The following is a 23,983-nucleotide window of genomic DNA, read 5'->3' as shown; positions in this document are numbered from 1 at the left end:
GTTATGAATTATAAAAATGAAAAGGCAATCATCCTTGTTTTGTTTATTTTCACCTAACATATTTGTGACTCACCGGTAGATCAGGATCTTGTTGTTGTGCAGCTCTGTTCTAAGTTTCCCTTTTGAATAGTTTTACATGAATGGGCTGGGAAAGAGAGTTGCTATGTTATTAATTAAATCCAGATACATTATATGATAGTGTTCTGTAATGTTGATGTTTGAGTTAAGTTACATTAGTATGTATACATGTTGATGGTAGTTTTTTATTGTTTAACAGGGTTTATAGAATACATATAAACATTATAGCTTGAGAGATTGATTTTATATAAAAATGTTGAATCTGAGAAATATATTTGAAATACATTTGAAAACCAAATAACCAAAAAACAACGCTTGAGATAGAATAGGTAGAAAGTAATATGTCTAGGAGATTAGATAAAAAATGAACACACAGATGATGAATATCAATGGACAGAAGACCCTGTCTCACTTCCCAATAACAAAAGCATGGGGAGGCCACGTTCTTAAAGACAGAAAAGCAGTCGGAGTGGAAACCATGAATGCAAACCAAATCCCTGCAATGGCCGAACAAGGTGCTGCTATTGATTTCTCTGAAGAAGTCTGGAGAAAGTGAAAAAGGCATTTGCAATCCCTGAAGAAACGTATGCATAGGCACATTGGCCCATGTCTTAATTTGTATAAACTTAGAAATAAGCAAACAATTTGTGCATGTTTTTACATGACCTAACATAATGTCTCTTCAAGTCTTGAAGCATACGCTTTATGAAGGACAGGGAGTAAAATTAATCATTTAGTGTTTGTGTGTACTGATGTACTAAGGGGTTTTTACGCACAAAAAAGTGCTTAACAACCTTTCCACGTCAAAGTGATTATGTATCAACACTGAAAAGAGCAGTACAAAGTTCATAATTCCTGCATGGTCTGTAGGTCAAGTACGCCCAAATCAGCTGGTTCGACCATTTGGCGGCACTCAGTGGCCATGTTGAGATGTTCACATCAGTTACATTAATGATCAATTTTGATCATAAATCAACACACAGTAGTTAACTTATTAAACTTTGTTTGTTTTGATCGCGGGGAGAAAAATTATGGACTCTGTTCATTTAAATATTATTTAAATATGTAAAGAAGGGCGTGGAAAGGGACGAACAAGTCTGCGATTTATTCTAGGTTGATTGGGATGTACCAAGGAAAAATGCCTAAATTCTTGTTGCTCACAGATTTATACATCTGAATATTTTTGTGCTGCGACATCATCTGGATTTCAGCTTATGGATATATTTAGTAGAAGATCTACAAACGTCTTAGTACATGAGGCCCCTGGATGTTTTGTCTTCTACTATGAATATAATGCAGCACACATGGGCTGCTGATTTCTAAGATCATGTACTGATACAATATACAGTATTGTTTCAATACGTTCGAATGCTAATAGATGTGTGTGCCAGTTCTCGCTAACGTTTGGGTCCTGTGGTTCCTATCCACCTTCCTGCCTGTCTCAGGGAAACAAAACGAAACTGATGATTGCCAACCATCCATACCTGCAAATTTTAGGCCCAAAATAAACCTGCTAATAAAAGATATCTTCATAAGAACAGAGTCGAACACCAAGGAGTGGAATGTGTCTAAATCGGAAATGGTTCAGGTGTACAGTATGTCCAGAATCCCTTAAGTCAATTAAGGCTGAACTTTATTGATTGCGTCATTGGAAACTACATCAATATATAAAATAATTAAATATTGTAATCTTATACAAGGTAAGGAAATCTTTATTAAAAAAGTATTTAAAGATAAAGGTGTAAAATAATGGTTTAAATGTAATTCAGCATATGAGTAATGTATCCCTTATTTTGATTAATTCCTGATTTGATTAAATCTGATGCATGAATTTGTTAATTTGCCATATGTTCTAAAATGCATTGATTTCATAGAGAACAATTGACTTAATAAAATCAACATGATGTACTTTTAATGATCAGATAATATTTTGCTGTTATGTTTTTGAAGGTTAACGACCATCGTTAAAGCAAAAAAAACAACAACAACATGAATAAGTGAGTTGAGTTAAAACACTGCTCTGAGCCTCTTGAATTATAATCAGGTTTTCCGCATTAACTTAACACACACATTTTAACAACTGTATTTCATTGTCTAAGTACTTACAGTTTCAAATGTATCTAACTTGGTAGTTTTTCACTCGTGTTCTCCAGAAAGATGTGGCCAATATTGCATTTAACCTTTCCCCTTTTCGTTTTTATGTGTAATACAAAAGCTAAAATAAATACATGAAGTAAATTGTACCTATATGTAATATAACACACAGGCCTGTTATGGAGTTCAACAAACACAAGATTCTTCAATCAATAAATATTTCAATACTATATGTATTGGAGGGTTGCAAATACAAGTTTTCTATAAAAAGAACTGAAAAAAAAAGAATTTTTATCAGTGAGTGTACAAGTCAACAAAATGTAGTGTAAAATAAAGAAAATTACTTTTCACAGATCTCCAGATGCAGTCTGATTACTCCCTGTGTATGTAGATGTAGCAAATATTTAAACTCTACTGACATTTTATGGAATTTCGGGAGTGTATCATCATAGTAGTGATGTGGCAAGAAATGAAGTCCAAAGGGATGAATTGGGAAGGGCCAAAATCCATACACATGTACTTCTTTACAAACCTCCAGAGCCATGCTTACCATTATTAAACCACTGCTGAGTTTGGCTTTCACACCTCTGGAGCGCCAAAACTGAGTGAGCTTAGACAAATAACTAGGGTTAAAGTAAACAGGGTGGGATGGATTATTCAATTGTTTCAGAGTGCGGACGGTTTTGAAGGCCAAAGAGGACAGATAACCGAAAGCTGGTATCAGAATCATGGAGTCGCCAAATGGTTTAAACCTCTTCAATAACGCTGTGTGGTTTCTCCTACAAAATAGAGTTCAGTTAGAGAAAGATATAGGGTAAAAAAAAAAATACAAAGCCACCAAGCTTCACTCACAGTTTTTGAAAAATGGTTGGGTTTGAAGTCACAAGGTTAGACTTTACGCCCACATGGTCTTCAAAGACATTTCCCATCGGAGGTAAGTTGCACCTTAAAAAGGATGAAAGCATTTTTACTTGTTTATTTATTCCATTTAAGAAACCTTATATCTTACCTGATGACAAAATCAGCTGAATCTATCTTCTTGCCACAGTTACTGTCAAAGAGGATTCCCCCATTTCCAACCACAGAACACGTGTCCCATGTTTTATTTAAAAATGGATGTTCCTAAAAAAAAGTGTTAATGAATTGATCATCTATTTCAATCATCAGTTATAAAATATTAAAATAATGTCCAGTTGGATTTGCCCAATATATTTAAAGGCGGCATTGATCATGCTCACCTTTGGTAGTTGTTCATAGAGGGACTCTTTTACCACATAAGCTTGTGTGATGTGTGTTCCAACAGGAGAGTTAGCCTGAGTGACAATCCCATTGTCAAAGGCATTGCACTGCATGTGCAGCGAGGACCTGCAATGTATGTTATGTTGTTAGACTTTTAAATTGATACGTTTAACTTGTTAATATAATCAAAAGCAAACAACGTTAAGTCATTTTAAATGAGTAGCACTTAATGAAAAGTAATTTATCTACCGTATTTTCCGCACACCATATTATAAAGTGCACCTTCAATGAATGGCCTATTTTATAACTGTTTTCATAAGTAGGGCGCACCAGATTATAAGGCGCATAGAATAGAAGAAACTGCAGTCAAACGTTTGCATGACTGACTGCCTTGAGCTTCAACTCTGCGTCATAAGCATGTCTCTTGAAATGTCCAAAAGTATACGTTCTGCTCATGTGCGAGACGTTATTCTCCCCCATAACAGCGTGTGGCGCTGCACCCGCGCTCATCTGTATTGACACCACAAAGAAGTGAAAACTGCAAATGCTTTGACACTATTCGAACGAAAAGTAAAATAAAAATACGATGGATAACGACACTAATATGAAGCGACTGGCATTGTCAGCCCTTGGTCTTCTTGTTGTAGAAAAAAAGACATAGCAGAAAAAACGCATTAAGTGGATAAAGTCCTGGATCTCACAGCAGCATTTGGAGGGATTTTCTTTATTTTTGTTGAGTGACGAGCAAAATATATGGAAATAATTGTGTTAATCTAGAATGATTATTATTATCATTATTATTAGTTCCTGACCAGCCTGGTGCTTAAATCAGATAAAGTGATTGTTGGTGACTTTAACATCCATGTTGATATGGTCCATGATAGCTTAGCTAGCGGATTTCACTCTATCCTGGAGTCATTTGGTTTCTCTCAGTATGTACATGAACCAACTCACTGTTTTAAGCACACATTAGATCTTGTCATAGCATATGGACGTGAAAAAAAAATGTTATTGTCTCTCCTCAGAATTCAGTTCTTTCTGACCATCAATTAATAACCTTTGATTTCATTTTAAAAGACCCAAGTCTACAGAGCAGGAGCACTCTCAAAAGATGTCTGTCTGAAAGTGCCGTTACCAAATTTAAGGAAAAAATTCCCTCAGTGCTCAGTAAAATGCCTAGCCTCAGTGTGTCAAGAAACTCTACCCATAGTCACCTTGACATTGATAACTTTGTGGGCAGTTTTACAGGCTCGTTGAATAACACACTTGACTTAATTGCACCACTAACTCAAAAGACTGTTAACAGAAGTAGTCTTGCTCCCTGGTATACTCAGGAAACACGTAAATTAAAACAGGATTCTAGACGACTAGAGAAGAAATGGCGTCCATCAAAACATAATGAATTCTACCAGGAGTAGCAGGATAAGTTAAAAATATACAAGGCATCTCTTCGCAAAGCCAGAGCTAGCTATTACTCATCACTTATAGAAGCAAATAAGAATAACCCCAAGTTCTTATTCAGTACTGTAGCCAGGCTGACACAGAGCCATCAGTCCATTGAGCAGTCCATCCCTCCTCATCTCAGTAGCAGTGCTTTCATGAACTTTTTGAATGAAAAAATTGTAACTATCAGAGGAAAGATTCAAGATCTCCTAGATTCTTCTAATACAACCGGTGCAGCCTCATCGGACACAGACACTATGACTGATACATATTTTGACTCCTTCCTACCAGTAAATCCTCAACAGCTGTCCCGGGTTGTTTCCTCCTCAAAGTCAACAAAGTGTCTTCTCGATCCTATTCCCACATGGCTACTTAAAGAACTGTTCCCCTTACTTAGCATTTTCATACTTGACATTATTAACTTGTCAATAACATCAGGCAATGTGCCTCAGATTTTTAAAGTTGCAGTAATTAAACCTCTGCTTAAAAAACCCACTCTTGATCCAGAGGTTCTCACTAACTATAGGCCGATCTCTAATCTTGTCTTCATTTCAAAACTTCTGGAGAAAGTGGTAACAAGTAAACAATGATCAATTTGAGGTGTTTCAGTCTGGTTTTAGGGAACACCACAGCACAGAGACCGCTCTGGTTAAAGTTAGTAACGACCTACTGATCTCTGATGGCCTCTGATCAGGGCCATGTTTCAGTTCTTGTTCTTCTAGAGCTCAGTGCTGCATTTGACACTGTTGACCACCAAATCCTTCGACAGAGGCTAGAAAACCATATAGGCATACGTGGAACCGCTCTTAACTGGTTTAAATCTTACCTGTCGGATAGAACACACTATGTACATGTCAACCACCTCTCATCTACACACACTCAGGTCAGCTATTGTGTCCCACAAGGTTCTGTTCTTGGTCCAATACTATTCACAATCTATATGCTCCCACTAGGGGACTTGATCAGAAGACACTCTATAAACTTTCACTGTTATGCTGATGACACCCAACTCTACTTATCCATGAAGCCAGATGAAAGAAATCAGCTAACACAACTACAGTCCTGTATGTTAGATCGATCGTAAAAGTTTGTATCTTTGTTTGACTTGAAGCGGCGAATAAACGACCTGTACACTCTGCATTTGACCTTTTCTCTCCATAAAGCAAAGTATTAACACCCGGACGTGACGTCGTGTTGGAGCGACAGAAACAGACTCGAGTTTTAACCATTTTATGTATTACAGATATCAAGTCATTCAGAACTCTGCAGCTCGTGTCCTGACTAAGACTAAGAGGCGCGAACACATTTCCCCTGTGCTGTCTTCCCTACATTGGCTTCCTGTAGAATTTAGAATACAATTTAAAATCCTTCTCCTAACCTATAAAGCCTTACATGGTTTAGCACCAACATACATTAAAGATTTAATCCAAACTTACCAACCTTCTAGGACTTTACGATCCTTAAACTCTGATCTATTATTATACCACAAATCTCTAAATGTAGATTTGGAGCCAGAGCTTTCAGTTTTCAAGCCCCTCTGCTCTGGAACCAACTACCGGCTTCAGTCCGGAGGGCAGACACCCTCTCTATGTTTAAAAACAATCTTAAAACCTTACTTTTCGATAAAGCCTATAACTAACTTAACTGTTTATCTTAGCTGCTATAGGCTGAGAATGCTGGAGGAGTTTTAGACACCGAGCTCTGTATATCCTTCTTTTCTGCATTACATTCATCACCTGTGCAGTTTAAACCCACACCTTTTTATTTCTCTCCCGGAGCCCCAGGGCTCCACCTCCAGAGCTGGTGCTGATCCAGGATCTTCAGCATGTCATCAGATCCCGAAGTTCTCTCCAGCACCTCCATGGACTCTCCTACACTCTCCTCTTTTTTTTCTCACTATAATTTCCCTCACTCCTCTCCTTATCCATCTGTCTACCCCCCCATCCTTCCTCCCGGCCGGTCAAAGCGAGGTTTCTGCCTTCTAAAAGGAAGTTTTTCCTCGGCATAGCTCACTGTACAGCTCACTGTACAGTGTTTCGCTTCTTGCTCTTTGTGGAATTGCTGGGATCTATTTTTCCTTAATCAACTGTAGTCTTACTTCAACTGTATAGTGTCTTGAGATAACTTTGTTATGATAAGACACTTTAAATACAATTGAATTGAATTGAATTGAATTGAATAGAGAAGTGGAGATTTATCGATTCCCATCGGTGCATTGATACAAATAAATGAGATGGGCTGCATCAGTAGATTCACTGTGCATTGGATTTCATTTGCTCTAGCATTTTTGTATTGGCAAATTGGTGCAATTGGCAATAAGTACAATGTTAAAATTGAATCGTTCGAATCTTCGTACCATTGCTTGGGTTAACTTCAGTCTCAAGCAATCTGTAGAAAAAAAAGCTGTGATATATTAAATTATTTTTAGCGCAATGAACCTGGGTTGCAGGTCATATAATCTGCACATTTTCATTACTGTGCTTTTATAAAAAAGGTTAAACTTGTGTTTAGTACATTTTATAGAATCATAGAGACAGAGAATACAATTGAATTAAATCAGTGTAATGATTTGTCTAAAAAAACTGAATTATCTTTTCTTGCTTTTTTTTTGCTCTATTGAAAACCAACATTGAGAGGAAAGTGTATACTTTCTCAAATTGTTGCAGTAAATCAGAATTTGGCTATTGAGGTTAGGAGGTTTTACTAGTACATTCTAAAACCCCAACTAAATGTATAAATTGATCACATATCATCAATTGTGTATATCAATGAGCAATCACTCTCTTAAGGTATGTTAGCATCCTAACTCTCAACAAAACCCCAATTTTGTCTTTGCTGCACTGGCTTCCTTTAAATCTCAGATTTGACTTTATGATCTTATTATTAACCTTCTAAGACCTTCTTTTTCAGTCTTGCTCCTGAATAAAGCGTTGACATCCAACACACTAGGTAGGACCCTAAAATCTGCCTCACTGCTGATAGTTCCATACTTAAATCTAAGAGTGACGTAGCCTTTCTCGGTGAACGGTCTGCCTAAAGAGATCAAAATCACGACGACATCTACTGTACCTCCAAATTTGAAACCCTTTAAACCTGTTATAACAGGCTTTCATTGTAATGACTACACTCTGTGTCCCTATTGGCCAAACTGTACAAGACAGGCCCTGGTTGGATGTGAACATGCTTACCTGAAATCCTGGTAATGCTCCTTGTCCCACCTCCAGGTTTTAGAATACAGTTCCAGTGCATTACTGATGAGTGCCCTGTAACAAATGTGACATTATTCCATCTATCAACTATCCAATTTCAATGCTCCAGGGCAACAGATTCCAAGAGCCAATCCAAAATCCAAAGTAGATTAATGTTGTTGTTGATATCTTGACATTTTAAGAAACCAGTATTTAATATAAACTAGAGAACACAGCTTATTGATGTTAACAGTTGTAAAGAGAAGTCCCAATACCGTGAAATGATGGTCAAGGAAGGGATTTTACTTGGTGAGTGTTTGATAGAGTAGGACAAACACATATAATATTAATTAACATAATATTGAGCCTCCAAAAATAAAAGAAAATGGGAGTCATACTTCCTGTTAATGACAGAATGGCAAACAAAATGAAAAAACTGTTTGGCACGTGATTTCGGTGGCTAACGGATTTTGGACCCTTGTTTGATTGAGTTTGACACCCCTTGTTTAAATCTACAAGGGTGGACATCCCTGATGACAATGTGCCCTTGTAGACTTTTGTTATGCAGATGTAGAACACTTACCTGCAGCCTTTGCAAAACTTCTCAGCCCTAATAGGTTTTCTCAGCATCCTTGGAGGTTCATAATGGATTATACTGCTCAGGAAACAGAGAAAACAAATTATTTAATCAGAACATTGTATAATATGTATATATCTGGGCCCAAGATGTCTCAGCAGCCAACTGATTGACTGCACTAACATTAAGTATGGTTGTCCTTGTCCATTTGCTTGATGAGTGAAGTTACTACAACAAATCTTTCATTTTGGAGAATGTATTTTTGATTCATTGTGCCCAGCACAAATTAAGTGTCAAAGTCGGAGGATCTTGTGCTATGTAACTTTGACACCCACGCACTACTGGAGGATGTTCCAACTGATGTGAGGCAGGGGTTCTTCACTCCATAGTTATTCCCTGTGGTCTTCCAATTTTGTGTTTAATTCTAATTCTAAATTCTAAAATTCAAATTTCACAAATTTTCTTCTCACCCTCATGTTGACCAAGGGTTGGGATTATTTACAGAGTAATTTGTTCCTTTTTAGACTGCTCCATACACTTTGAACTTTCCCCCTATGCATTCACTATAGACTGATCAAGGATTGCAATTTCTACTTTCCTATCTGATAGGAAGAGCGAAAGCATGGCCTGAGGCAGAGTGGGCGCCAGAGTCTCCACTATGCAGTTCATTCACACACTTTAAGACTGCTCTCATGAGAACATTTGACCCAGTTAGTATGGAAAGAGGGAAGGCTAGAGAGTTAAGTGGAATAAGGCCGAACAAAAGATATGTCTGTGATTATGCCATCCACTTCCGCACTCTGGCGGCGGAGAGCGGGTGGAACTCTAACGCACTATAGGACGAGTTCCTGAAGAGATTTGGCGCCACCCTTACAAGAACTGCTGGTACCGCCGGACCTGGACTCACTTATCGCCCTAGCCATCCAGACGGACAACCGGGTTCGGGAACTCCGGCAACAACAAGATGGTGAATCGACTTCGGGGAGGTCTCTACGCTCTCAAGCACCAGTTTGGCCGAATGCCTATTGCACTCCTTCAGAGCCGTATCACACCCTCCCCATGGCTGTGGAGGATGAACCCATGCAGCTTGGCCGGGCCCGACTAACGCAGGAGGAGCGCCGACGACGTCAGCGGAAGAGCCAATGTTTCTACTGTGGGGAGTCTAACCCCCACGGTCGCCTCCTGCCCATTCAAGAGACCTCTGGTGGTGAGTCAGCTAATGGCAACTGATCCGCAGAACCTTATGGGCATAAAGGTAACGCACCACGCCATCACCACAGGTCTGACTGCACTCATAGAATTGGGGGCGGATGAGAGTTAAATCGATGGGGAACTAGCAGGCAAGTTGGGTCTGAAATCTGAAACTTTGTTAAGACCCATCAAGGCCAGGGCTCTTAATGGCAAATAACTTTTTACTATAACTCTATATAGACCACGGAACCACTGGGGGTATGCATACCTGAACTCTGTGCCAGCCTACTACCACCACCTCCGTGGGGTTTTTAGTAAAACCAGGGCCATGTCTTTGCCTCCCCTCAGACCTTACAACTGCACCATAGACTTAATCCCATTCCTAAATCGTCTTTACTCTGTCTCCGGCCCAGAGAGGGAGGCCATTAAAGACTACATTGAAACCTCACTGAGGTCGGGACTTCCATCCTCGTCAGCAGCCGGAGCAGATTTATTTTTTGGGAAGAAGAAAGACAGTTCTCTTAGAGGTTGTATAGACTACTTGCTAACTTTTGTAGGCGGTTCATCAGAGGCTTCAGCGCAACAGCAGCTCCTCTCCACGAAAACGCAGTTTCATTGGAAACCTTTGCCCACCTCAGCCACAGTGTTTTCACCATTCAAATGTGTGTATAGCTCCGAGCCCCCTGTTTTTGCAGACCAAGAACAAGAAGTGTCCATGCCCTCTGCTCATACCATGATCCGCCGCTGCCGACACTCGTGGGCAGCCGCCCGGAAGGTCCTCATACACCAAGGGGACCGGGTTAAGAGAATAGCTAACCGCAGGAGACGACCCGCTCCCGCCTACCAGCCAGGCCAGAAAGTCTGGCTTTCAACCAAGAACTTCCACCTGAGGGTCCCTTTGAGAAAGCTGGTGCCGACGTTTGTTGGTCCATTCCCCATTTCCAAGATCATAGGCCGGGTCGCGGTTTGCCTGCGTCTGCCACGGTCCCTCCGTGTCCACCCTACGTTCCATGTCAGCCAAGTAAAGCCTACCAAGGTGAGCCCCATGCATGGTCCTTTACATTTTTTTTGTTTGACCTTTTTGAAAATATTAAAATACTGTTAAACCATCCTTCTCTGTGTCTGAGTCCTGTTGCGCATCCAAGTCGGACAGCTTTCATCTTTGTCCAAACAGAAACTTAAAAATATCCAAAATCCTCCATACTGCTCGTATGTAATGTCCAATCTGTATTGATGAATCGAAAATAAGAATTGTTCCGGAAAAACTATACTTAAGCTTGTTTATGGCAGAGGTTCAAAGAATAACATGCAAAGCAGACAGGAAATACTTCTGTCTACTCTGGAAGTGACGTGATTAGAAAATGAATACATTTTGGGTGAACTAAGCCTGTAAGCTCTGTCTCTGTGATGGGTTTCAGTTGGCTTGCATCACAACTGTCGGGGCATGTCATATTGAGAGTCTATCGCAAGATCATTTAAATTATCTTAACCCCTTTAAGTTTTGTTAATGGGACAATGAGGGAGTAAAATACATCTGATGATGGAATGATCTGTCCTTATCTTTTGGTGAGTGTTAAGCACAATACAGTTGCAATCAAAATGATTAACCCCCCCCTGCAAACAAGGTTTATTGGAAAAATGTACAATTTAGCAACTGTTTGCAAAAAACAAATCAAGGATGAGCAACTAAGATAGCCCAACACAATATTACAAGTGGTTTCTCCAAATACAACACAACATCTCATTTTTAATGACCACTGCAATTTCAAAATTATTCAACCCCTTCATGATAAGCAACTTTAATACTTAGTAGAGCACCCTTTTGCTGTTATGATCTGCTGCAAACGTGATGCAAAGCAAGACACCAGCTTCTGGCAGCGTTCCTGGGAAATCTTAGCCCATTCCTCATGGGCAAAGGCTTCCAGTTCACTAAAAGCGTCACCAGAGCCAGCCACCCCAGCAGCACCAGCAAAAACGGCAACAGCCGCGGCGGGCGACGAGCGAGCGTCGCCGGGATCCGCAGCGGGATCCAGCAGCCGCAGCGGAGCCAGCAGCCGCAGCGGAGCCAGCAGCCGCAGCGGAGCCAGCAGCCGCAGCGGAGCCAGCGGTGGCGAGGACGCAGAGGCGGCGAGGAGTCTTCTCGGGGGAGCCCTCCTCCCCCCTACTCCTTTAAAGGGATTTATGTGAATAAAACGAAGAAAACGTATGACGTTTCTGTGGTTCGTTCTGAGAGTGATGTTAGTAGTGTGCATGTGTTTCCGCCTGTGAGTGTGACGTATTCACAGGCGTCATTAGAAACTTTCGCCGCTAATGCTAAGCTAACATGCTCCGCCGTTCATAGACGGCGTGAGTTTCCTCTCAGAACACAGTTCGAAGGAGGTTTTAAACCCCTTAGTCCGGTTCATGCCGAGACTGTAATAACGGAGTCTGTCCACACGAATGAGGGGCAGACTCCAACCACATATGTTTTGTTTACAGAAGCGCAGAGGTCCGCGAGACCTGCTGAGTCAGCTGTGTTTACTTCCGCGTCAACCAGCGCTCGTGCCCGACAGAGCTTGATAGCTGAGGTGAGTGGAACTAGTCCGGACGTGTCTATGTTGACCGGAGGTTGTTCCTTCCCCCACAGTGCTGTCAACAAGCACTGGCACCGTGGAGGACGTCACGTATGGCGGCGGAAAAGAGGAAACGCCATGGAACTGACGCAACATGGTGCTTTTACGCGCGAGTTTTTTCGCCGTTCTGAGACCAGGCAAGGGCGAGGAGCTTCCGCCTCTTCTGGTCAATCAACTGGAGAGGTGCGTGGCGGTCGGATCTCACGAGTGATGAGCAGGTCAGGACCGCCAGCGGAGCTTGAGAATGTAAGGGACCTGGTGAGTGATGCGGTGCCGACGCGCGCGCAACCTATTCTAAACTCACATCAGCTCCGGTTTAATTCTCCAGCACATTCCTCCACATCGCGGGTTTTGTCAGCTCCGGTGACACTAAGAAGTGCTCAGGGAGTTGGGAAGACTTCCGGGGGGGAAAGGGAACACGCACGACACGCATCTGAGGTTTCTCACGCGCACTTGCGCGTTTCTCCCACAGAGCCGGATTTTATGTATGAGAGTGGGGGTTCTAGTGAATCCAACTCGAGTACGTGCTCTGTTGATTCAAGAGATACAGACGCGGCTTGTGTGATGCCCTTTCGTCTACGGCCCGCTCTTGGACGTTCGTGGGGGCGGGCCGGAGGACAACCCAAAGTTCGCCAGGGCTGCGATTCTGACAGAACACTATTCGGCTTGGAGTCGCCTGGTTTTACTTCATTCCAAATTGCTGGGGGGAGTAATCAGGCGGGGCTATGCGCTCCAATTTGCCTGTCAACCCCCGCGTTTTTCAGGGATTCCCTGGAATCGTGTGGCGGAGCAGGAGAAATTATCCTGTTTGAGAAACGAGGTGTCTACTCTGCTGCAGAAGGAGGTCGTAGAACTGGTTCCTGCAGCCGAGATGATGACAGGTGCTGTGTCTCAAATCGCATACTAATCTTAGTATGCTAGAAGTTAGTATGCATCAGTTTAGTATGCATACTAACTAGTACGCAAATTCTCCGCAGATAGTATGTCTCAAATCAAACCCTGAAGCTACACACTAACCGGAAATCACATGACAGCTTCTTCTTCTACTTCTATTTAACGATGTTTCAAGCAGCTGTTTGAACGCTATCGCCGCCACCTGCTGGCAGCACGTATTGCAACTTTGGAAAAAGAAATAAAGAAAAAATATGAGAATCTAAATAATCTCGAGATATTTAAGCTGGTATCAGCAGCGAAGACGTGTTTATCCTCCTACTGCTGCTGAAAATACACATTTAAGTATATGCATATATATGCATTTATATATGACGTAACTTCCGTTTAAAACGTCACTAAAATGGCGGCTGTTTAGTATGGTTAGTGTCCATCGAACCATGCTAGTTTTGTGGGCGTGTTAGTACGCCAATTTAGTATGCATGGCGCACTAAATTTCGCATACTAAGAATTGAGACACACTAACGTACTAAAAATACTAACTTTTAGTACGCTAGTATGCGATTTGAGACACAGCAAGGGTTTTACTCCCGGTACTTCCTAGTGCCGAAGAAGACCGGGGGTTGGAGGCCCATTCTGGACCTCAGCTATTTGAACAAATTCATAGCTACCCGCCCGTTTCGCATGTTGACGGTCAAGAAACTGCTCTCAGGTGTAAGTCCAGGAGATTGGATGACATCTATAGACCTGACAGACGCGTACTTTCACATACCGATAGTCAAGAGACATCGAAAGTACTTGCGTTTCGCCCTCGAGGATCGTGTGTTTCAATACACTCGACTTCCGCTCGGCTACACTCTGGCACCCAGGACCTTCACCAAGTGTGTGGAAGCGGCAATGGAGCCATTAAGAGTGAGTGGGGTAAGGATCTTGACGACTGGTTGATCCTTGCCAGGTCAGAGGCAAAAAGTTATGCTCACACACAGAAGGTGTTGAGCCATATTGCCACCCTGGGGTTCACGGTGAACCTCAGCAAGAGCGCTCTGACTCCAGTTCAACAGTTAGTTTACCTGGGGGTACTGTTGAACTCGGAGGAGGGATACGCGCACCTCCCGGACGTGCGTATCCAGCCCATTCTCCGACTGACAACACAGTTGCTGGAAGCTCGGTGTCATGTGACAACAGCAGGTACTGTTATGTCCCTCCTGGAGCTCATGGCAGCAGCTCACACGGTAGTTCGGCTGGGCTTGCTGCATATGAGGGAGCTTCAGAGATGGTTTGGTCGTCTCAAGCTAGACCTCAAGCGGGAACAAGGTCGGAAAGTGCGCCTTCCCGCTCCAGTTTTGGAACTCTCTAGCCAACCTCAGACGGAGAGTTCCATTGGGTTGCGTCCTTCATTACACTCAGGTGTTCACAGACGCTTCTCTGACAGGTTGGGGAGGCACCTCGGGTCAGGCCTATGCCAACGGGGTCTGGAGCAGACCGGTGCTCAGACACATAAACTGGCTAGAGCTGAAGGCGATTTACAACGTCCTGCTTCACCTCTCTCCCCAACTGTCACGGTCCAACGTCCTAGTGCTATCCGACAGCTCCACCGCCGTGGCGTACATAAACCGCCAAGGTGGAGTCAGATCCCCAGCCCTTCTGAGTGTGGCAAAGAAGATTTGGCTGTGGGCAGACCGTCACCTGCTTTCGCTCAGAGCTCAGCATGTACCAGGCGAGCTGAATGCAGTAGCGGACAGACTGTCGAGGGGGGCCGTCCAGGACGAATGGGGTCTGTCCGAGGCAGTGGCGAGCGAGATCTGGTCTCGGTTCGGTCACCCGGTTGCAGACCTCTTCGCCAGCAAGGAGAACTTCAAATGTCCTCTCTGGTTCTCCCTCAGGGCATCGGATTGCCCCCCACTAGGCGTGGACGCTTTAGCCCATTCGAGTTGGCCGGACGGTCTACTGTTCGCCTTCCCTCCTCCGCGGCTCCTTCTCCCCTTGGTTCGGAGGGCGAGGCGGGAGGGGCTGAGGTTGATACTAGTAGCACCAGACTCCCCGGGGGCACTCTGGTTCCCATAGCTGGTGCGCATAGCGGTCGGGGCCCCGTGGGCCATCCCTTGGGCCCCCGCTGCCCTGTGTCAGGCAGGGGGGACTCTGACAGCGCCCCCGGTGCTGGGCCGGCCTCTCAAGGTGTGGCTCCTGCACGGGACGAGCTGAGCGGGACTTTGGACCACACGCTGGAGAACGCCCGGGCCCCGTCAACACGCAGGCTTTATGCCTCAAAGTGGGGGATTTTCTCCCGCTGGTGTTCAGACAGGTCCTTGGACCCCAGCTCCTGTTTGGTCTCCGCTATCCTGTCTTTCCTGCAACATTTGCTGGATAGCGGACGGACTGTGGCGACACTGAGAATGTTCGCGTCAGCCATAGCGACGAGGCATGTCGGGTTTGAGGGTGCTTCGGCTCGCGCCCACCCTCTGGTGGCACGTTTCTTGCGGGGTGCCTGCAGGCTTCAACCTCCTGCAAGGCCTTCCAGCCCTCAGTGGGATCTCCAGTTGGTACTGGACTCTCTCACAGGCTGACCTTTGAGCCTCTTGACCAAGTCCCACTGGATATCTTGTCTTTCAAGGTATCGCTCCTTCTGGCACTAACAACCACAAAGAGAGCGAGTGAGCTTTGTGCTCTCTCCATTAGCCCTGAGTGTCTTTCCTTTGGCGTCCAGGAGTCTTCGGTGTCTTTGCGTCCTAACCCAGCGTTCCACCCAAAGATTCTGAGTTCCTTGTTCCGGGCGTCGACCATCACGCTGCAGGCCTTTCATCCGCCGCCCCACTCGGACCCGGGTCAGGAACGTCTTCACCTGTTGTGTCCAGTGAGGGCGTTGGCCTGTTACTTGCGGCGGGTGGCCGTGTTTAGGCGCTCTGATGCCCTTTTTGTCTGCCACGGTAGATGCCGACGGGGAGAGGCGATCTCCTCCCAGAGGTTTTCTCATTGGGTGAGATCGGCCATTATCCGGGCCTACCAAGCAGCGGTTGGAACCGCTCCTAGCGGTCTGAGGGCACATTCCACCCGTGGTGTGGCAGCCTCAGTGGCTCTTTTGTAGGGTGTGGCAGCAGAGGATATCTGCTCAGCTGCCTCTTGGGCGTTCACGTCTACCTTTGCTAAGGCCTATCTCCTCGACGTGACGGCGGGATCAGTAGCTCATACAGTTTTGAGCACTGCTGTGCCCCCCTCGAGGCCCACGGCTCCAGTAGACTTGGATACTGGGCTGGTGGGGCCCTAGCGATGCTGCTCCAGGAGCGGCGTCCAGCTGGGGGTACATTTATCCCGTCAGGCTTCGCCTTTGGGTTAAACCAATAGCGAAGCCGTTAGAGGGTGGAGCACCAATGACGTAGAACCCCTGAGTTATCTATCATAACCTCAGGTTCTACGAATTGGTGCGAAGCCCTCTAACCTCGTCGCCCAGCGGCCGCCCTTCTCGCAGAGTTTTCAGTTGGAGGAAGTGCGGCGGGTGTTTCCCGCCTTTATAGGAAGTGGACTGCCCCCTGCTGGGTGGCGAGTTCATTAAGCTTTCTCAGAGACGAGGCGGTGCCTCGGGGTAAACCAATAGCGAAGCCATAAGAGGGCTTCGCACCAATTCGTAGAACCTGAGGTTATGATAGATAACTAAGGGGTTTCCTTTCCGGTCCCTCCCCCTGCTGATTGTTATTGTCTCCACCTGTCTTGTTGCCAGTGATTGCTGGCAGCCTTCATATTCTGCTTACTCTCCCTCAGTCTTTGTCGGTTCGTCACACATGTTGTACCGTGTTCGTCTAGTTTGTGTTTCACGTTTTAGACTCCCTATTCGAGATTGTTTCGCCTTCCCGGTTTTGACCCTGGTACGTCTCCTCGTTTTTCTGCCTGCCTGTGCCCTTGACCTGTTTTTCTGGATATCGTACCTGTCGGATGTATTTTGCTGGACTACCTGTGATGATCCCTCTGCCTGCTGCTAATAAATCTGTCAAGTTTGACAATCAGAAACTTTCTGCGCCTGGGTTTCCTTCCGCACCCTGGCAGTCCTGTTGGAAGGTCCAATGACGTCCATGCTTCAGCTTCCTCACAGACAGCACGACATTTTCTCCCAGGATTTTCTGATACTTGATGGAATCCATCTTGCCCTCTACACGCTGCAGGTTTCCAGTGCCAGAGGAAGCAAAACAGCCCCAGAACATTTCTGAGCTACCACCATGCTTTACTGTAGGCAGGGTGTTCTTCTCCGCATTCTTCCTCCTCCAGACATACCACTGATTCATAGGCACAAAAAGTTCCAGTTTTGTTCCATCGCTCCAAAGAACAGAATCCCAAAAACTCTTTGGCTTTTCAATATAATGTTTAGCAAATTGAAGCTGACTTTTCTTGTGTCTTTGGGTCAGTAGTGTACGTCTTGGAATTCGGGCATGGGGCCCTTCAGCATTTAGTGTGCGCCTTACTGTGGACTCCGAAAACTCAGTGCCTGCTGCCACCAAGTCTTGCTGCAGGCCTTCCGCAGTCAGTCGAGGATTTTTAACCACCTGCCTCCTCACGTAGCAACCATTGATGACTTCTTCTTTCTGCCACATCCAGGTAGTGTAGCCACTGTTCCTTTCACTTTAAACTTACCAACTATGCTTCCACCTGTAGGAACCTTCCGTGACCTTGCTATCTTTTTGTAAGCTTTTCCTTGTTTATGTAAGGCAAGGATCTCTTCTCTGAACTTTGTGGACAATTCTCTTAACTTAGCCATATTTGTAACATGCTATACAACATCACCATCAACAGATATTTGTTTATTTTGTGTTGAATTTGGTGAAACTGCTTGTAATATTAACTGTGTTGAGCCATTTGTATTGTTCCATTTGGTTTGTTTATTGCAAATGGTTGCTCATTTGTACATTTTTCTTATAAACCTTGTTTGCATTGGGGGTTGAATAATTTTGATTGAAACTGTATATGAACACATTGATCCATACACCGTTCACCTGATTTGGACGTAAACAAACTCTAAATTAAAATCTGAAGGGCTAGATTTTATTTCAAATCCATTCTGCTGGTGTTTAAATACAAAAAAGACAATAACGCTGATGTTTCTAATATACATGGTCCTTTAATAAATTAATTGAAATATACTTTTGGTGTTTCAGGATTACATTGTAAATGAGAAGTTGTTTGGGTAAGGATGTGAATTTATTTATGAACCGTATACAAGAGTATGTATAGTTAGATAGGTAGACAACACTTTATTTTTATCTTATGTGTGTGGGTGTGTGTTTTACAATTATTACAACCAAAGCATTTCTTAGCTACTTGGTTTAAAATATAACATTGTAATCAGAACATTAATGAAAGTTAAAGTCCAAATATATGATGCAACCCATCCAATAACATCATTTTTGTATTTTGACCTCAACAAGGAAAAAAAAGGAAGTTGTAAGGATCCTAATAAAGTTTTATAACAATGGATGTCGTCAGAAAAAAAAGCTGTAGTGATTTTTCAAAGGTCAATTTCTATGTTCAAGAATAAATATAAGAAAAACACTCACATTTGATCAGATATAATCCATAAAACGGCTGCTCCAATGATTCCCAAACCAAAAATTGCTAGTGAAATGGTCTTCATTGCTGCTTCAGGTGATTTGACACTATGCTCTCTCTCTACTGTGGGCAAACAAATTGCCTATACTCCACCCCTTTATTAAAGATCCTCCCATTACTTTTCTAGTGTAAGCCCCATCGTCTTATTTTAAATAGTGATTATAAATGTTTTTATGAACAAAGTATATCACAGATATAAGCTAACAATAGTTATGAACTATAAAAATGAAAAAAAACAAGGCATGAGGGCGATCATTCTTGTTTTTGTTTTTTTTCACCTAACCTATTTGTGACTTACCGGTAGATCAGGATCTACTTGTTGTTCAGCTCTGTTCTCAGTTTCCCTTTTGAATTGTTTTGCATGAGTTGCTATGTTGTTAATTAAATCCAGATACATTATATGATAGTGTTCTTTAATGTTGATGGTTGATGAGTGATCTTTGTGTTATGTTACATTCATATGTATACATATTGATAGTTTTTATTGTTTGAACAGGGTTTATAGAATAAATATAAACATTATAGCTTGAGAGATTGACTTTATATAAAAATGTTGAATTTAAGATATATATTTGAAATACATTTGAAAACCAAATAACCCAAAAACAATGCTGGAGAGAGATTAGGGAGAAAGTAATGTGTCTAGGAGATTAGATAAAAAGTAAACACACAGATGATGAATATCAATGGACAGAGGACCCTGTCTCACTTCCCAATAACTAAAGCATGGGGAGGCCACTTTCTTAAAGACAGAAAAGCAGTCGGAGTGGAAACCATGAACGCAAACCAAATCCCTGAAATGGTCGAAAAATGTGCTGCTATTGATTTGAAAAAGGCATTTGGCGTATGTGGATTCGTCCGTGTGCGATCTGGGAAATTTGCGCAATCCCTGAAGAAACGTATGCACAGGCACATTGGCCCATGTCTTAATTTGTACAATCTGAGAAATCAGAAAAATTGTGCATGTGCGTTGAATTCAACAACAAAACTTTATTTACATGACCAATAATGTAATATCTCTTTAAGTCTTAAAGCATAAACTTTATAAAAGATAAGGAATAAAATTAATCGTTTGTTTATATTGTGTACATTTTCTAGACATCAGGGGACTGATGTACTAATGGGGTTTATCCACAAAAAAAAGTGCTTAGCAACCTTTCCACATCAAAGTCAATATGTATCAACACTGAAAAGAGCGGTAAAACATTCATAATTCCCACAAGGTCTGTAGGTCAAGTACGTCCGAATCAGCTGGTTCATCCATTTGGCGGCACTCAGTGGCCATGTTGATGTTCACATCAGTTACATTAACGATCAATATTGATCATAAATGAACGCACAGTAGTTAACTTATTAAACTTTGTTTGTTCTGATCGCGGAGAGAAAAATGACACCTCTTAAGTAATGCAGAAAAAACGGACTATAACTCAACACACACATTTAAACAACTTTATTTCATTGTCTAAGTACTTACAGTTTAAAATGTATCTAACTTGGTAGTCTTGCACTCGAGTTCTCCAGAAAGATGTGCCCAATATACATTTAACCTTTCACCTTTTTAGTTTTTATTTGTATTACAAAAACTAAAATAAATACATTTAAAGAAAAAATACATCAAGTAAATTGTAATATTATGTAATATAACACACAGGCCTGTTATGGAGTTCAACAAACACAAGATTCTTCAATCAATAAATATTTCAATACTCTATATGTATTGCAGTGTTGCAAATACAAGTTTTCTTTAAAAAGAACTCCATGACAAAAGGATACTGAAAAAAAAAGATTTTTTAGCAGTCACTCTACGAGTCAACGACATGTAATGTAAAATAAAGAAAACTAATTTTCACAGACCTCCAGATGCAGTCTGATTACTCCCTGTGTATGTAGATCTAGCAAATATTTAAACTCTACTGACATTTTATGGAATTTCGGGAGTGTATCATCATAGTAGTGATGTGGCAAGAAATGAAGTCCAAAGGGATGAATTGGTAAGGGCCAAAATCCATACACATGTACTTCTTTACAAACCTCCAGAGCCATGCTTACCATTATTAAACCACTGCTGAGTTTAGCATTCACACCTCTGGAGCGCCAAAACTGAGTGAGCTTAGACAAATAACTAGGGTTAAAGTAAACAGGGCGAGATGGATTATTCAATTGTTTCAGAGTGCGGACGGTTTTGAAGGCCAAAGAGGACAGATAGCCGAAAGCAGGTATCAGAATCATGGAGTCGCCAAATGGTTTAAACCTCTTCAATAACGCTGTGTGGTTTCTCCTACAATATAAAGTTAAGTTAGAGAAAGACACTACATAAAATATACAAAGACAGCAAGCGTCACTTACAGTTTTAAAAATATGGTTGGGTTGGAAGTCACAAGGTTAGACTTGGTGCCCACATGGTCTTCAAAGTCTTTTCCCAATGGAGGTAAGTTGCACCTAAATAAAAACGAAACTTCTTTTTTTTTTTTCAATTAAATTAACTTTTAATCTTACCTGATGACAAAATCAGCTGAATCTATTTTCCTGCCACAGCAGCTGTCAAGGAGGATTCCTCCATTTCCAACAACAGAACACTTGTCCCATGTTTTATTTAAAAATGGATGTTCCTAAGAAAGTCATAAATTAAGAATAAATTCAAACATTGGTCATCAAATATTGTAAATTATGTCCTGTTTGATTTGCCTTATTCCAGTGGTGGGCCATGCATTTCAGCCCTAGGCCAGCAGTGACGTCATACTTAGTCCAACCTTAACAAATCCACCTCACGATAGCGTCAATTTGCCACCATGGCTGGTGTATCATACAGAAACTAAGAAAATCAAGATCATAGATCAAATTTTTTTAAAAATTAAGCCTATTTAAATATATTAATCAACAACTACTTAAAGTACACCAAAATATATTCAAAGTTACACAAAGTTTGTTCATTACTTGTGTTAGTGAAGCTGTGAGCTGTTATTTCTGAAAAAAAATGTGTGGATCCAAATTCATTTTTAAATTTGAAGCATTTTTGCCTTTTAACTGTGTTACCAGGGCACACGGTTACTCAGTAACTGTAAACACTTGATTCTAAGAAGGCCGCCGCACGTGGTCATCTTGGAAATGTAGCAAAGGTTGATGTCTTCTAGAGAGAATCTATTCCCAGCGACTTGCTGGACTGTTGTGTCTTTCAGTGTGAGTTCTCAAACAGGTTCCCACAGAATTGCTGGGAATCTGGGATTGTTTAATCTTTCTCAGTGTGTGAAAGGCTTTATCCGACCTGGGCCTGTGAACCTGAGTTGTTGCAGTGAATGGATGCAATGCAATGATTATTTAATATGAATTGAATATGAAAGATTATCAGTGAATCAAGTGACTATTTGAAATGTGTGTTAAATCTAGATGATTGATTACAGTAAAGTTGTCATTTCCTTACAGTAGGTATGAGTGTGTGAATTGTTGTCTGTCTTTGTGTGCCCTGCAACAGACTGTTTTCCTGTCCAGGGTGTCCCCTGCCTCTCGCTCAATGAAACTGGGATAGACTCTAGTCTCCCCCGCAACCTCCATAAGGGATAAAGTGGTACAAAATGAATGAACTGTGATACCATCGATTGAGTACTAATAAAATAAAATCTCAAAACATATTAAAGGGAAACTCATTTGTTGATTAAGTGTCAGCATAACCTCTCGTTATAAAGTATTAACTTCAAAACTTGGTCATGATGAGTGCCTTACTGCAACTTGGAGAGGAATACTTCAACATTTGAAGTGAGTCAGTCAGAAGAGTTGACATTTAACATTATTTGCCCTTTAAAATACAAATGACGTGGATCTCCTCCATGTCGCATACGTTGTTGAAAATTAAATGTATCCTTCTTTTCTCATGAAGACCTCAGTGGCTCTGTTGTACAGTTTATCTGTGTTCTATGGGTCCATGTTACCAAATCTTATAGTTCTGAGCTTGAATAAAACACTTCAAGTATATTAGACACTGGAAACTTAGCCAAGTGGCTATAATATAACATAACCTACAGTTACTTTTCTGAGGACCAATTCATGTGAAGATGTTGTTGATCATGCTCACCTTTGGTAGTTGTTTATAGAGGGACTCTTTCACCACGTAAGCTTGTGTGATGTGTGTTCCAACAGGAGAGTTAGTCTGAGTGACAATCCCATTGTCAAAGGCATTGCACTGCATGTGCAGCGAGGATCTGCAATGTATGTTATGTTTTCGCACTTAAATTCACACCATTTAAATTTGCAGACAAACTGCATCAAGTCAGTTTAAAACTCTGTGTTCCCGTTGGCCAATCTTACAAATGTTACAGATCTTAACTTACCTGAAATCCCGGTAATTCTGCTTGTTCCGCCTCCAGGTTTTAGAATAAAGTTTTACTGTATTATCGACAAGTGCCCTGTGAGTCAGTTTGTGCACAAAACATTTGTATAGGTTAATCATGTTGATGTGAGCTCACATACAACAACACACATTAGCATCCATCCATCCATTCCTCCGTCCCTCCAATATTTTAAATCACATGTGTCAAATCTATGGCCAATGGGACAAAAAAAACCTCCCCTGTTGCGTTTCCATGCTCCGGTTTCCTCCCACAGTCCAAATACATACAGAGGTTGATTAGGAACTTGGGCAATATTTTTTAGGTATGAGTGTGTGTGTCAGTGGTTGTATGTCTTTGTGTGCCCTGTGACTGACTGACGTCCTGTTCAGGCTGTCCCCCGCCTCTCGTCCGAAGATACTGGGACAACCCCCCCTGCAACCTCCATAAATAAATAAGCGGTAGAAAATGAATTAATTAATCAATTTTTGTTGGAAAATGGCCGAAAGTATATTTTCAGCTTTCAGTCGAAATAATTTAGTTACAGAAAAAACACCCTGAAACTGGACGACACAAAAATGTATGTCTGTCAACATATGCTTCAGACAGATAATTGTTTATTTATTGTATAGTTATGTGTCAACTAGATTTAATTATTAAATATTTGTATTTGACGAATTGTTGTTTGTGCACTGTCCCTTTAACAATAAAATCCCCCAAAACTTTCTCATGTGTCAGGCAGAAGATGAACTCAACTCAACT

General features: G+C 42.1%; 2 protein-coding genes across 2 annotated transcripts; both read right to left on the bottom strand.

The window, feature by feature from the left end:
- Window positions 1-1,726: 1,726 nt before the first annotated feature.
- On the bottom strand, window positions 1,727-18,912 carry LOC148065349 (alpha-2,8-sialyltransferase 8F-like). Its single transcript, XM_087810150.1, has 7 exons — window positions 18,851-18,912; window positions 8,626-8,697; window positions 8,043-8,117; window positions 3,411-3,537; window positions 3,182-3,294; window positions 3,025-3,117; window positions 1,727-2,951 (listed from the first exon to the last, which is right to left on the bottom strand). Exons 2-7 carry the CDS (start codon window positions 8,670-8,672, stop codon window positions 2,513-2,515), a joined length of 894 nt encoding a protein of 297 aa, XP_087666276.1. The 5' UTR covers window positions 8,673-8,697; window positions 18,851-18,912; the 3' UTR covers window positions 1,727-2,512.
- Window positions 17,306-23,478, bottom strand: LOC148065348 (alpha-2,8-sialyltransferase 8F-like). Its single transcript, XM_087808383.1, has 8 exons — window positions 23,459-23,478; window positions 23,225-23,299; window positions 22,969-23,095; window positions 21,399-21,511; window positions 21,249-21,341; window positions 20,757-21,180; window positions 17,762-17,881; window positions 17,306-17,575 (listed from the first exon to the last, which is right to left on the bottom strand). The coding sequence occupies exons 1-8, from the start codon at window positions 23,476-23,478 to the stop codon at window positions 17,306-17,308; spliced, it is 1,242 nt and encodes a 413-aa protein (XP_087664509.1).
- Between the last annotated feature and the right edge of the window lie 505 nt (window positions 23,479-23,983).

This window comes from Callionymus lyra, chromosome 15, assembly GCF_982586985.1.
Source record: "Callionymus lyra chromosome 15, fCalLyr1.hap1.1, whole genome shotgun sequence".
NCBI lineage: Eukaryota > Metazoa > Chordata > Actinopteri > Syngnathiformes > Callionymidae > Callionymus > Callionymus lyra.
The sequence above is the reverse complement of the archived record's forward strand: the minus strand, read 5'-3'. Positions and strand labels throughout refer to the sequence as shown.

What these genes read in the sequence shown, in the direction of transcription:
- LOC148065349 (XM_087810150.1), bottom strand. Translation starts at nt 8,672, where the DNA reads ATGCTGAGAAAACCTATTAGGGCTGAGAAGTTTTGCAAAGGCTGCAG. An exon ending in GAGCATTACCAGGATTTCAG is followed by an intron (nt 3,538 to 8,042) that starts GTAAGCATGTTC and finishes CATACATTGCAG; the next exon opens with GTCCTCGCTGCACATGCAGT. An exon ending in CCAACCATTTTTCAAAAACT is followed by an intron (nt 2,952 to 3,024) that starts GTGAGTGAAGCT and finishes TCTATTTTGTAG; the next exon opens with GAGAAACCACACAGCGTTAT.
- LOC148065348 (XM_087808383.1), bottom strand. Translation starts at nt 23,478, where the DNA reads ATGGAAACGCAACAGGGGAG. An exon ending in ATGGAAACGCAACAGGGGAG is followed by an intron (nt 23,300 to 23,458) that starts GTTTTTTTTGTC and finishes ACTGACTCACAG; the next exon opens with GGCACTTGTCGATAATACAG. An exon ending in CTGAGTTTTCGGAGTCCACA is followed by an intron (nt 17,576 to 17,761) that starts GTAAGGCGCACA and finishes CCTATGAATCAG; the next exon opens with TGGTATGTCTGGAGGAGGAA.